This window comes from Aspergillus neoniger, assembly GCF_003184625.1.
Source record: "Aspergillus neoniger CBS 115656 unplaced genomic scaffold BO87scaffold_23, whole genome shotgun sequence".
Taxonomy (NCBI): domain Eukaryota; kingdom Fungi; phylum Ascomycota; class Eurotiomycetes; order Eurotiales; family Aspergillaceae; genus Aspergillus; species Aspergillus neoniger.
In genome coordinates this window covers 505,080-518,411 of record NW_020291151.1, presented here as the reverse complement: position 1 = coordinate 518,411, position 13,332 = coordinate 505,080, and the positions used below count along the sequence as shown (strand labels likewise).

The following is a 13,332-nucleotide window of genomic DNA, read 5'->3' as shown; positions in this document are numbered from 1 at the left end:
ACTGGCTGTCAGTGTGTCGGATTCTCGGATCAAACATGACATGTTCGGTAGATCGCCGATCGAAGATGAGGGCTAGGCTACGGGCTTTCGGATATCTCCGCCAGTCGACCTGCAAGTGGCAGATAGCACGATGCGGAGATGGAGGTGCGGTTGCATGGCCTACAGCTTCGATAAGCTTTTCTTTGTGAATATAATGTGGCAAGATGACTACGGTCTTCCTTGACCCACCATCAGAAAGTGGCTTTTGGACTGCCAAACTCACTTCCCACATTTCTCGTGAATCTCTGCCATCCATCGTCAGCCGCTCCGATCGCTAAAACCCAGCAAGATGTTCAAGAACAAGCATAAGTTCGAACTACCGTCGTTGGGACGCGGACGTTCATCGGACAAGGAGCTCTCTGTATCTATCTTGCCTGCTGCCGACGATAACTCCGTCGTCGAATCTCCAACAGTAGGCCAAGTCACTTCAGCAAATGAAATGCCGGGTAGTCTACAGAATCCACCAACCGACACGAGCAATGTTAGCAACGACAATGAACCAAGAGACTCGCCGGCCAACAAATCGAACGGCTCTACATCGGAATCAGAAAAGGTCATCACCAGAGATGAAGTCCTAGGCAGCATACGCGATGCCGCCATGAAGTCGAGTCTCGTTATGGGCGCCAAGGAACTGAGAGAATCCGCAAACAGTGAAATGGCCAAGGTCAAAGGCATCCTGTCAAAAGACAATAGCTCCAACGACGAAAAGCTAAGAGGTCTTCTTCATCTTATCCTGAGGTCTAGCACAGAGCCTAGATTGTACAACGACCACTTGGACAAGTCGATGGACGAAGACTCCGACATCCTGATCAGCTCATTTGGTGGACAAGTAGATGACATCTCAGTCCCCCTCCGCATGTTTGACTTGGATACCATGAACTTGGTTGATACGGGTTTCTTTGGAGAGGAAGATCAGTACTGCATGCTGTCTCATAGTTGGAAAGGTGCAGAAATTGACTATGCGCTTGTGTGCGAAGCCCAACATGCTGAAGAGGCACCAGGAGGGCTGACTGGGTACAATGATGTGGATGCGGTTCTCGCCCTCTGCGACCAGAAGATCAATACAATCGCAGGAAAATTGCGCAAGTTGTTACAGGAGAGACCAGATGCAGGAACATCAATCCGACAACTGCTCGTGACGTCTCTTAGGGTATCCATGCTGGAAAGAGATGTGGTTGATACCAAGCAAAAGCGGACTGTTGAGAATGCAAACAAGAGACAGGCAGATCTGGAGCAAACTAACTACCAGAAATTGTTAGACTTCCTGAAAGAAGTTAAGAGTCTACCAAGCCTAGCGAAGCAACAAGAAGATGCAGAGGAGAGGGCCAAGAATGCAGCAGAAAAGTACTCCAGCGCTGAGCGTGATTACGCATCAGAGAAAAACAGAATCTCGAAATATCGATCGAACCGCCAATTGTCTTATGAGATGGACGATCTGGTAAGGGCCTTGCAGCATAGGAGGTCGGCACGGAAGCTTCAAAAGTCTATCAGCCGTGCGCGAGATATTTTTCAGAACAGACCCTTCTCCGAGACAGGTAGACGATATATCTGGCTGGATAACTGCTGTATTAACAAGCGACAGGACGCTGAATTGAGTGAGTCTTTAGCACGCATGGGGGAATGGTACGCAAACGCAGACTTTTGCCTGGTTCACCTGGATACTCCGTGGGACAACCGGGAATGGTTGGATGAATGGGATCTGTGGTGCAAAAGCAAAGGCAATAATGAAGAGGAGGAACCGGATCACACCGAGGATAGCGACGTGGTCAGTGCAGCTATGAAGAGAACTCCTAGATGCCAGCCTGTTTCGCGGTTTAGCGAAGTAAAAGAGTGGAAGCCAACATGGGCTACCAGAGGCTGGACACTGCAGGAATTGGTCCTCAGCAAAATGACGTTCTATGCCAATGCAGACTGGAAGATGCTGTCGCGACCGGTTGACAGTTTAGGAAACTACTATCACTTTTGCCCTTTCATTGAATTTTACACCAAGAATCTCAATTACATCGATGGCGAGGCACTGAAACTTGTCGACCATGTACTGGAAGTGATAACGGCCGCAGAGGAAAATGGGATGATTGAAAATACCAAGATCAGTTTAGTCGCACCGGGTGAGGCTGAAGAGGTAAGTTAAGCATCCGGTGTGAAATACTATTGTCTGACTGCGATATAGACTATTGGCGCAGAGAGCATAATCCGGGCTCTGAGGCTATTTGGATATGTCGCGCCCAAGAACTTGGATAAGCAAACAGCGAGAGCTCGTATCGGCTACTCTGTCCAACTCGTCGTTGAAGCATTCAAGGACAAGCCAAGCTACACAGACCCGGAACATGACATTAGAGAACAGATCTTGGAAGATATATCTGAGCACTATAATGGGCTGGAACGGGAGAAGGCAGTGAGGCGAACAATAAGCCTGCTGCTTGTAGCCCTCGCACACAAGGCAACCAAACCCATCAGGATTGATCGTAAAACAATCGCCGAGTTCAGCAACGTCGAAGGCCTGAGCAGCTGGTGGGATGGCACGGAGAGGAGCCGTTTCTCTGCTCACAGTGTCATGATGCTGGCATCGCATCGACAGTGCACTAAGGCTATTGATAAGGCGTACTCGTTGATGGGTGTCCTTGGAGTGCAGTTCCCAGCGTTCCCAGCCGAGGGCCTTACCAAGGCCCTGTCTCGGCTAATGGATGAGGTGGTGGTCACCTCCAACGATGTGTCTGTCTTCAACTGGACTGGCAAGTACAATGGTAGCCCTATACGCGGCCGGTCTTTGTACGCGTCGAACATTGACGCCTTCTACACCGAATCACGTTTCGATGTAAACGGCGAACTCGTCCGAATTTTCCGAAATGATCGTACAAAAACCCTGACTATCGCAAAAGGTATTACTGACATGCTGCTCGATGCCAGCAACTTCGTCTCAACATTCAAGCAGACCGAAGAAACGGTCAGTTTACTTCTAGAGATGGTCAAATTCATCAGGGAAAATGATAGCCAAAAACTGGAAAGCCTTCTAGATTTCCCAGAGCTCGTCAAGACACTGGCAAATGCTGGCGATTATGCGCGGAAAACAAGTTCGGAAGAAGACGCGAAACAGGACGAGAATGTGCAAAAGTCCGACACGCCCGTGACTCCCCAGACCCCCCAAACACCTGGAACTCCGGGGATCGGAAGGAAGAGGTCATGGGGCGTTAAGCTACCGAACCTTCACAAGGGGATTCCTTTCACGGGGGATAAAGCAGCTGAGAAAGAGAAGTCAGCAGAGAACGCCAAGAAGGCAGAACAACTCGAAGCTGAGATCAAGCGTGTTGTTGACAGGGCCCTTAAAAGTGATCCCGCGCGCAGAGATAACAAAACGTCAGCTGGAAACGAGAAACCCCCCAGCGAAAGCAATGAATCTGGAGCGCAGGCCATTAGGATCAGCAAGTGTGACGAGCAGATCATCTGCCCGAACCCCATAGTCGTGAACAGCTCTGGAATCAAGGGCGTGTTTGACATTCAGCGCATTGTGGCCAATATGCTGCAGCCTGAAGAGCTTCGTGCGAAAGTCAAAAATGCCGCAAGTGACAAAGAGATGATTGATGGGTGGTGTACTATAAGTACTGGGTTTACTCTCACAATGGTAGCATTCTGCTGTGAGCGAAAGGTCCTTGAAAAGCAACTGGACTTGGTCGAAGTGATCGAGCAAACCATCCTCAAAGAAGCCGCCCCAGCCAACACGAATACACCCGCACAGGGGGTTGACACAGATGCAGATGCACAGCCAACGAACCCAGAGAGCCAGCAAGACAAACAAACCAATGGTGAGGGTCCAGCACCGGATCCTGCTTCTTCCCAAGAAATAGACAACGTAAGCCGTGACAGTCGGCCCAAGCTCAAGAACTACGGCTCTTCGGCAGAGCAGAGACGAGTTTCTCGCATGATTGACTTCGTCACAGAACCCAACCTTCACGCCATAGCTGGAGAATGGGTTCTGGCACGGTTCTCCGGCACACCAGGGGCGCAATGGTTCCTCTGTCGATTGGAACTGGGAACAGGCAATGAGTTCTACGCCCGCCGAATCGCCACGGACAAGTTCATATTCTCCAATGCCGTTCCCGAGAAAGGCTTGGTCGAGTTTTGGCACAACTTCATGCACAAGAAGAAGCTAGTGATGTGCGATATGCTTGACCATTACCTCGATGCGCAGAAGGCAGGGACGTACGCAACTTGGTTCCACGAAAACCTCAAGGAGAGCTTCTCCTGGGGTGATTCTAGTGATGACGAAGATGAGCCCCAGCAGAGCAAACAAGCGAAGGCAAAACAGCCAGCTCCGGATGGTAGTACCACCTTGACATCAACCGCCAAGACATTGAAGATGATTGGCTGGGGGATCCGATTCTTCTACGATAAGTACTATGCTGAATACTTGGAAGACCGTCTTACTGAGATGGCCTTGGCCAAGATACCGGTGAATCTCCACGCTGCGATCAAGGACCTGCACGCGGACAAGGTCCTTCTGCCGGTGATGTTTCACTCTGGGAGGGATGTGCATTTCTTCTAGATAGTGATTGACAAGTGCTGGTTCCTTTGAGAATAGCAGGTTGGATGTAGTGTGGCTCCGCCAAAATATTGATATTTATCTACTTATGGGCAACTGCCTATCTGCAAGCCGTAGTTGACGGCAAATTACCATGTCCAATATGACTTCTTCCACAACTTCACAAATTCCAACTTTTGCGGCGCCGTCACGGCTACACGTCTGGCTCTGCCAAGGCGAGCCAGCGAATCCCCTACATAGTTCGGCACCTGCTCTTCGAGCACCATCACGGAGGTCTCACTGAAGGGCCGTTCATCGTCTCGGTCATGAGAGTATCCATTCTCCGAAGCACTAGGATCAAACATGGTAGCGTCATGCGTTGGCAATTCATCCGCAGCGACACCCACGACTGCCTGTCCAATGCGCACCTTAATGTAATGCGTCGGTCGGCCCAGCAGACTCCACAGGAAAGTAATATAAGACCCGGGGACCGGAGTCACGACGTCTTTAGGCTCATAGCGCAGAGCCACAGGGAAGATCTTCGTCTTGTGAGGAGCGCTCGCCAGCACGGGGCTCAGCGGCAACACGCCCTGTCCGTTGGTGGTCGTGCACTCAGGGAACAAGGCAATAGGGCGGCCAGGGTACTTCCGCATGATGGTTTTCAGATCGACGGTACGGGCTTTGGGCTGGGGCTTTGCTTGCGGGAGGGCGAAGGCGCGAAGAATTGCTTGCCAGACGGATAGTTGTTCGACTTCGCGTGTGGAGGGATAGCAGGACACGAAGATGGGGTCAAATACAGCGGCAAGGTAGAGCGCGTCAATTGGGGAGGTGAAGGAGGAGGCAATGATGGATCCGGGCCCGGGTAGACGGTTTTGGTGTCGGTCGTTGTTGAGAGTTCTAGAAATCGAGCAGCTCAGTAGGTGGTCCTAGGAGAATAGCATAACATTTGCAGAAAGGAGAGCAACTGACCCTTTTCTTACTCCGTCCACTTGAAGATCAACCCACCAGATGCTGGGCACGCCTAGGATGCACCACAGAGCGGCCTTCCTTCCAAGCGATGTGATCGGGAGCCATTGGAAAAGCAGAAAATAGCCGATGCAGACCGGTATAAAGAACGGAAGACGGACGCAGAAGAGGAAGATTCGTAGAAACCACTGAGGGAAGCTGAGCGATGGACGAGGAGTTGGGAAGAAGGGTGAGACACCCGTTCCTACACAGCGCACCATCGTCAGTAATGGAAAGCGGGCTCAATGACTATTAAAGGGGTCTGCACACGCACCTCGATCGCGAAATTGGGTAAATCTCTCCATGACAAGGGGCTATTTGGTGACGACGAGATAAGAGGGATCAGTGAAATTGCAGACTGGACATGACCAGACTTTGACAGCAGACTGCCGTAAGCTTGCGAAGCAAGACGTGGGGTGTAAGTTGTCCGGTCAGCGCGGCAGGCGGGGGGAAAACCTGCTGAGCAAGTCGATAGTATATCTTATCAAAGAGAATATATGGCGGCCAACTCAAAACCGACTGGGGGGGTTGTTGGCGGCACCAGCAGAAAGGCGCAGTGATTTGTTGATTTCAGCACGAAGGAATGGGAATTGAGATGTTCACATGTCGAGCTGCTGCTGCAATGCCGCACTAGTCCTGCTTGGGTAATCACCTTCCCTGATTGGGAAACCGAGGCTGGAAGGTTGACTTACCGCCCATGTCTTATAGTTCTAGTAGTTAGTTAATCAGTAGTTCATCCCTCGCATCAAACAGACTTCAATCAAGCTCCTTTCTCTTTCTCAACCTTACTATTTACATGAAGTGAAAAGCCTTATACTCTACATATGTACATTGCCTAGTTCTCGCCAGTTCAAAAGACCACGTTCTCTTCCTCTATCTTGTCATCCGACTGACGAGAAGGAATCCGGAACATCCAGATAGCGACGCCTACCAAAGTGAAGGCCGTCGCGGTCATCATCCAGGCCAGACCGATCCAAGCCCCTCCCAGTTCCAGTCCAATTTGGAACACTGTGGTGATGGACAAACTGGCAATGACATTGCCCACTGACTGCAGAACCTCAATAATGGTGAAGAGACGGGCTGTTTCTTCCCGATTCACCAACGTGGTAATGAGAGCACGAGTCAGGAAGACAAATCCAGACCCGGATGTCTGAACTAGCAGACTGGGAATCAACATCGCCACGCTCGGTGAAAGACCGATTCCCAACGTCCCGACCGCCAAGAGCCCAATACTGATGCGCATGAGCTGCAGGTCTTTCTGGGTTGGCTTCATGGTTTTGAGAAGTTGTCGTGAAATAGCCGGTAGGATAAATAGGAACAATGGAATGGTCAAGGCCGGCTTGAATGACATGAGGAAGTTCGCTTCTGCCAGGGTCCACTTATACCGCGTGGAGATATATTGGACCAAAAACCAGGACGAGCCACGGCTCAGTCGATAGACAAGAAACGCGGTAAGGAGGAGCATGATCTGCTTGTTTCTGAAGATGAAGGAATACGGCGCGAAATAGGCTCGCGACCGTTGTTTCGCCGACGCGAAGAAAGTTGGTCGTGCTGCTTTCGTGGTGAAAGAAGCCTCTTCCCCTTGGAGGGTCTCTTCATCGCTGAGTACCTCGTGTTCTTGTTCCTTGCTGGGAACTTCCTTATACTCGGCGTTTCCGGGTGACACTTGGCTCATCTCCATGCTCGGCTGCTTCCAAGTCGGTTGCGATGACCCTACACGCATCGTTTCCGGTAATGATAAGGCGAAGAACATGCCAACAACAGCCAAACCCCAGCCCAGCAACAGAGGAAGCCATGGGTCTAATGCCATTAACCAGGAACTGGCGGCACTGGAGGCGAAATCGGCTCCCATGCTAGCCACGCCGAACCTGAAGAATATCGCCGCTCTAATAAACATTAGCTATGGTTCCACCACGTGTCGTGGCATTTAAAACATGCATACCTTTCTTCTTCTGTTGACACATCCGACATCATTGTCCAGATGATGGCAAATGCCACAACAGGGCCTCCGCCAAACAACCAAGCCAAGGAGGATGCCCAGACAGTTCGCAGGGGGAAGACGTCTGGGCGCCACATGACCACCAGTTGAATAATGCAGTTCAGGGCGAATCCGGGGATGCTTAGACAGATGGTGGATTTCCGTCCCCGTCGATCAGCCAACAGGCCGTATGGAATTGCTAGCACAGCACCTGGATGAGAAATAATGTGAATAAGGGTCCTCGTCTATATGTCGCGCATAAAGTGCAAAAGGGAGGCGCCCAATCGGTAGAGACTAGGGAACAAGAGATGCGACATAGCCTCGTCCGAACCGGCGGTGCCTTCGTCGTGACCTACTCAGAATGCCATCGAAGAACTCCATATAGCCCTTCACTGCAGCCAGATCCTGCTGGACCGCTTTAACCTTGCACAATTCCTCCTGGACCTCGCCGTCGGCTCCGATCTTGGTGGGATCATATTGCGCGTAGTATTCTCGACAGGCGATGGACTCGTATATACGGGTGACGGGGCCATTGGACATGCAGATGCCGACTTCGACGGCCAAGATCATGGCAAAAAGGGTTAACATTAAGCGAAGGCGAGTTTTGCGAAGTTGTTCTTTCTCTGCATCCGACGGGCCAGACTCCTCTTCCACTGGGGACGAGGGCCTTTGACCCGAGGCGAGGAACGGGGCATCCTCGCGATCGAGGGGTTCATTGGACTCAAGAGGCATGGTTCCGAATGACCATTGCCAGTCGAGTGAGAGAAGTGGGAGGAAGGGAATATACGACGGGATTACATATGGGCGCAAGAACGCGATCAAATACGAGCATTAAGCGGTGAACCTCTCAGCCTAGCCACAAAACCCCGATAAGGGAAGAGGGGAAAGGAAATTGAGATGAAACCGGGAAGGGGAGGAAGAGATGCGCCATATAAGACTGCCGGGGGGCCCGCCCAGAAAGATTAAAAATGGCAGCATAGGGGAGACTGTCGTTGGCCTCGAATTGGGGGGGCGCGCGGCGGGCTTAGCAGTTGCAGGGTGACTCCACACTATATGATTAGTGAGACTAGTCCACGGGGCCAAGTCGGTTTCTCCTATTTCGAGACAATCTGTCAGACCCTGGGACGTGGCAAGTGTGAGAGAAGAAAAGGGACTAATCGATAGCCAAACAGTCTTTGGCTTCGTATCCTCAAGAATTTTGCGTGTCCACTTTTGAGTCTGGGTCCCGCGGGCATCCGGCATCTGCCTACTCATGAACCATAAACATTCTTACGATGGACAGGCAACAACAAACTGAAGCAACTGGACAGATTACTACTATCTATTTTATACGATTCGAGGACACACAGACACCCCAGCAGCTGTCGTCAGCCTCCACTCCCGCTGCAGTTGCAACTAGTCACTGACTGCCATTTGTCCAGACAGTTCAATCTATTACTAGTACCATAAGTCTACCTAGGGCTTACAAAACCGTGTAGGATTGAAAAGGCCAACCACTCACTTTTCCTGCTGATCGGGCCACATCATTCTATTGGTCTTCTCAAAACCACATCCTTCAGCCTGAAGCCAATCAGGGGGGTTTGTGCTGGACGGGCGCGCCGTCCGTCATCAGCGGGGGAGAAGAAGAAAACGAACAAAAAACATTGGTTCTCTTCAGGGGTTTCTCGGCTTCTCTTCCTGGAAGCGAAAGCCACCGATCCGCCCGCCATCCGATCATCCGCGCTCATTATTTCAACCTCTATAAGATTGCTACTACATATTAAGATGTAGCGATCGAGAATAGTTACGACTAGTATAGTCACTTCTGACCGACTCTTCACCTGCACGACCAATTTCCTTTTCCTAGTGATAATCAACCCTGACAGACAGAATATTGGACATGATCATGTCGGTTATTAAGTAGTTGTAATTGCTTACTGCATGATACTTCCCTCCCCACCCCTTCCCCCCAGGAGTATGATCAGTCGTAGCCTTCTTTCCAGATCGGCAATAATACTCGCTTAATGTACATACAGCAGGTGAGCAGGTAGTTCACTCAGATTTCACTACCTAAAGAGCCAGTAAATCCGATAATACTGTAGACTACGTGGAAATGATCATGGGTGATATCATAAATTGCCTACCATGTTGATTGATTACTGTATGTTCAGCTATTTATTTGTCTGTGGCACTGGTGAGTCTCCTTTTCTTTCTTCTATACCCGTGGTACTTATTATTGACTAGTTAAGTAGTCCGCAATAATAATAATGAAAAAAGCGATGGACCTTTTCGAAAGAGTATAGTATAGTATGGTATAGCATCTAGAAACCTGACACAGTTGGTAGTATGAATAATCGTGAACATTAAAAGGAAACGAACAGACAGTAATAGTGATCATCGGGCCGGAAGATCCAAGTGAACGTCGGCTCATGCTAGATAAGTTAACAAGACTAAGTAAGTAGGTAAGGTAAGCAGTTCTTGATGCTGTAATGCATGGTGTCTTCAACGACACAATATTCATCCATCCCCAAACCCAAGAATAATAAGAATTATATATGGTCGCAATGCGCCAGTAAACGAATGTTAGTAAAGAGATATAAGATGCAAGTCGCAAGTCCAAAACGAAAGAAAAAAAGAAAGGAGAAAGAATGGTAAGTAAGCAGGGTAAGAACGGAAGAAAAGAAGGGAAAAGAGAAGAATGTTATGTAATGGAGGGGAGAAAAAACCACTGAAAAGAGACCAGCTCTATGGCACTTCCTTATCCCCCCTCTTTAGTTCGCCGGGTATGTCGATCGCCTCCTTAACCCACGACATCGACGCGATCTCATCCAGACTTTCTCGTTTCGTATTGCGTTTCAATAGCCCCTCGACACAATCGCGGGCGCCTTCGAGGTCCTTGCCTTTTTCAGGATCCCATTCGTCGTCGCTGTCGGCATATCGGTACCAGGACCACTCGACTCGTGCGATGCGGTGGGGCGTTCGCGCGCGGAGTTTGGCAGGGTCGCCTCGGGTGCCCGGCAATGCGTCGAACGGGAGCCGATTTTCCATCATGGCGTATAACAACACTCCCAAAGCCCACGCGTCTGTTGATCGTCCATCATACGGCTGTCCCATCAAGATCTCAGGGGCTGCGTAGTCCTCACTGCCACAACGGGTCTGAAGCAGAGGGCTTTCGGGAGGCTCGGGTATTCGTCGGGACAGACCCAGATCGCTGAGGGTGATGACGGCTCGATCGTATGTGCGCCAATCCGTGATCGTCTCTATTGCTTGCATCGGCAGGTTGACAAGCACGTCTGAAGAGGAACAGCTGTCAGCCCTGATCGCTGAAAACGGGGCAAAGAATCGAAGGATACTCACTCTCAAGTTTAATGTCGCGGTGCACAATGAAATTTGCATGCAGGTAGCGCACAGCCCCCACCAATTCGGCAAAAATACGACGAATGAGTTGCGGACTCATGGGCCGTGGACTCGACGATGCCACGTCAAAGAGGTCACCTCCGGGACAGTAGTCGAGAACCAATAGCGCGCGCTTCTCGTCGCTACCAAATGCTTTCAATTGCACCAGCGACGGATGATTGACAGATTTGAGTATGTCTACCTCGCGCTTGAGGGAAACTTCCAAGCGCTCCTCATCTGCACCACCGGCCGGTCCATACTCGATAATCTTGACTGCAACAAGCTTCTGTGTTACCAAATTCACATCTTGAAGACTGGAAAACATGGTTTCGTTGTCGCTTTCTCGTCTTTCTATACGTGCCGCGAGGGAGACTTGACTGAATGTTCCCTGACCTAGCTGACGTATCTTGCGGTACTTGCGACGTTGTTGTGTGCGCACGGAGCGTACCGAGTATATCCCATCAGGGCCAGCTGCCAACGGTGTTACAACGGGTTCGTCATCGCGTTCATCGGAGCCACTGCGACTGCTGCGAGGAGGCGTAGGAGGGCGGACAGTGGGCAACGCGATCCCACGGTGGACGGCCAGATACTCTTCGCGATGAAGATTATTGCTGTTGTTGTTCGTCTTCGAGTCGGTGCTGACAGATGCAGTGATTCCCGGGGGCATTCCTGGTCCTGAAACTGCAATTGGCCGTGGCTTGACCGGGATAGCGCGACCGGGAGGTACATACTCGCTTAAGCTGCGGTTGCGAGAATGCTTTGACCCGGATCCTTGACGTGGTTTTGTTGGAGACTCGATGGGCGTCTCAATGGGTGTTTCGGACAGCTTGTCAGGGAGCATGTATTGCCTGCTTCGTGGCCGGGATTCGCAAGCACCGAGCATTTGAGAGGAATCGCTTAGTCGCAAACCGAGACTGGAACCGCTGCGAGAGGTTGTCGAGGGCGTCCGAGACAAAGACTGGGAATTGCGCCGTGGTAGTTTCCATGGCGACATGCCACTGATGGGCGATGGCAAAGGCGTGATGTCTCCCATGGCCATGAGTTGAGGGGAAGATATGAGCGAGGCCGGTGACAGAGTCAAAGATCCTGCGCTGGTTGGAGGGCCGGCGAACAGACCGCGCAGGCTTGGAGTGCGCCGGGGGAGACTGCTGGACGAGATGCTGTGATGCACGAATGACTCAGGTTCCCTTGGCGGGCTCATCTGGCTGGCGTTTGACAGATCCGTGCGAATCTGAAGCGAAGGCAGATGATGGGGGTGTGAGTAGTGCTGCAGCGTTACATCCTGCAGTCCCTCTGCAGGAGATTTTTCGATATAAAGCGGAGGAGTATGAAAACTCCCTTGACCGGGGACTATAGCAGAGGGTGCACCAATTTCATTGTCATCCGAAGCCGTTGGGTGGTTGGCTTCGTGTAACTGTGGTTGGTGAACGGTAGATCCTGACCTATCGGTCGGTTGGGCCGAATCCGAATGGACCATCGAACGGAAAGAACAGGGCAGCTGATGGATTGAGTGTTCCTATCCTGGCTGTATTAATTTTTTATTTGAGTATATGTTCCCCTGATTGTTTGTCCTTTTTTCTTCTTGTCTTTTTCCCTTTGTTGCAGCTGACAAAAGGCCCGTGAAAGAGGCGGCGCGGGTAATATGGTGGACTGGGAGCGGGCAAGTTCGGGGTCTAGATGCGAATCCCTCGGGTCAACCTAAAGTAAACCGCGTGGCACTTGGCGCTGAAAGAGGCCCTGGGGGCCAAAAAGAAGAACGGGTAGGATGGAGATGTGTTGTATCAGTGCATTAGCAGGAAAGGGGTCCTTATATGGTTGAGGGAAGGACCAGAATAAATCGCAGTAGGTTCAAAGGAATGAAAGGTAAGAAAATTAAAAGAGGGAGAGAGAGGGAAAGAAGAAGAGGAGAGGAGAGAGAAGAGAAAAGGCAGGGAAGAGGGAACGGACGGCGGGGAACACCGAAGAGATGATCCCAGAACCTCAGACCTTCTTAAGCAGGCGAAGGGAAAGCCAATCTGAAAAGCAGATCCAGCAAAGAACTTGACTTGAGTAAGTAGCTTCGGCGCGCTGATGACGCTGGCGAACGAACGAACGAACGAAAAATCCAGGCGGGGTCAGCTGATAAACCGGCCGCTTCGAGATTAGCCGCCACGAGGAAAAGGCGCTACCCCGCATTAAGTAATACCGTTGGCGGAAGGACCAGAAGAGGACCGGATCTTGCCTGCTTTGGGGTTAGCTTGTCATGGCCTCGGCCCTATCGCAGTCGTCGCTGTATTGTCCACTGATACGGGACGCGCCACCCAAACTTGATATTAATACTATCTCAATCCTGGCAAAACCACTGCGTAAGCTGAACTAGACTTATAATTTGATAAAAAATTGAAGGGCGGATAGTGTTCCCCCCTAATTGTAGTTTATT

The 13,332-nt window shown here is 50.9% G+C and overlaps 3 protein-coding genes across 3 annotated transcripts; 1 reads left to right on the top strand and 2 right to left on the bottom strand.

The window, feature by feature from the left end:
• Window positions 1–328: 328 nt before the first annotated feature.
• Window positions 329–4,579, top strand: BO87DRAFT_460551 (uncharacterized protein; the record flags this gene model as incomplete). The annotated part of the gene is made up of 2 exons (XM_025629018.1): window positions 329–2,161; window positions 2,210–4,579. 2 exons carry the CDS (start codon window positions 329–331, stop codon window positions 4,577–4,579), a joined length of 4,203 nt encoding a protein of 1,400 aa, XP_025478144.1.
• A 125-nt stretch (window positions 4,580–4,704) lies between these two features.
• On the bottom strand, window positions 4,705–8,270 carry BO87DRAFT_398521 (MFS general substrate transporter; the record flags this gene model as incomplete). Its single annotated transcript, XM_025625375.1, has 7 exons — window positions 4,705–5,452; window positions 5,525–5,765; window positions 5,831–6,016; window position 6,378; window positions 6,492–7,428; window positions 7,503–7,749; window positions 7,895–8,270. 7 exons carry the CDS (start codon window positions 8,268–8,270, stop codon window positions 4,705–4,707), a joined length of 2,736 nt encoding a protein of 911 aa, XP_025478143.1.
• A 1,880-nt stretch (window positions 8,271–10,150) lies between these two features.
• BO87DRAFT_105673 (putative protein kinase) lies at window positions 10,151–12,557 on the bottom strand. The gene is made up of 2 exons (XM_025617822.1): window positions 10,875–12,557; window positions 10,151–10,810 (listed from the first exon to the last, which is right to left on the bottom strand). The coding sequence occupies exons 1-2, from the start codon at window positions 12,388–12,390 to the stop codon at window positions 10,263–10,265; spliced, it is 2,064 nt and encodes a 687-aa protein (XP_025478142.1). The 5' UTR covers window positions 12,391–12,557; the 3' UTR covers window positions 10,151–10,262.
• Window positions 12,558–13,332: the final 775 nt, after the last annotated feature.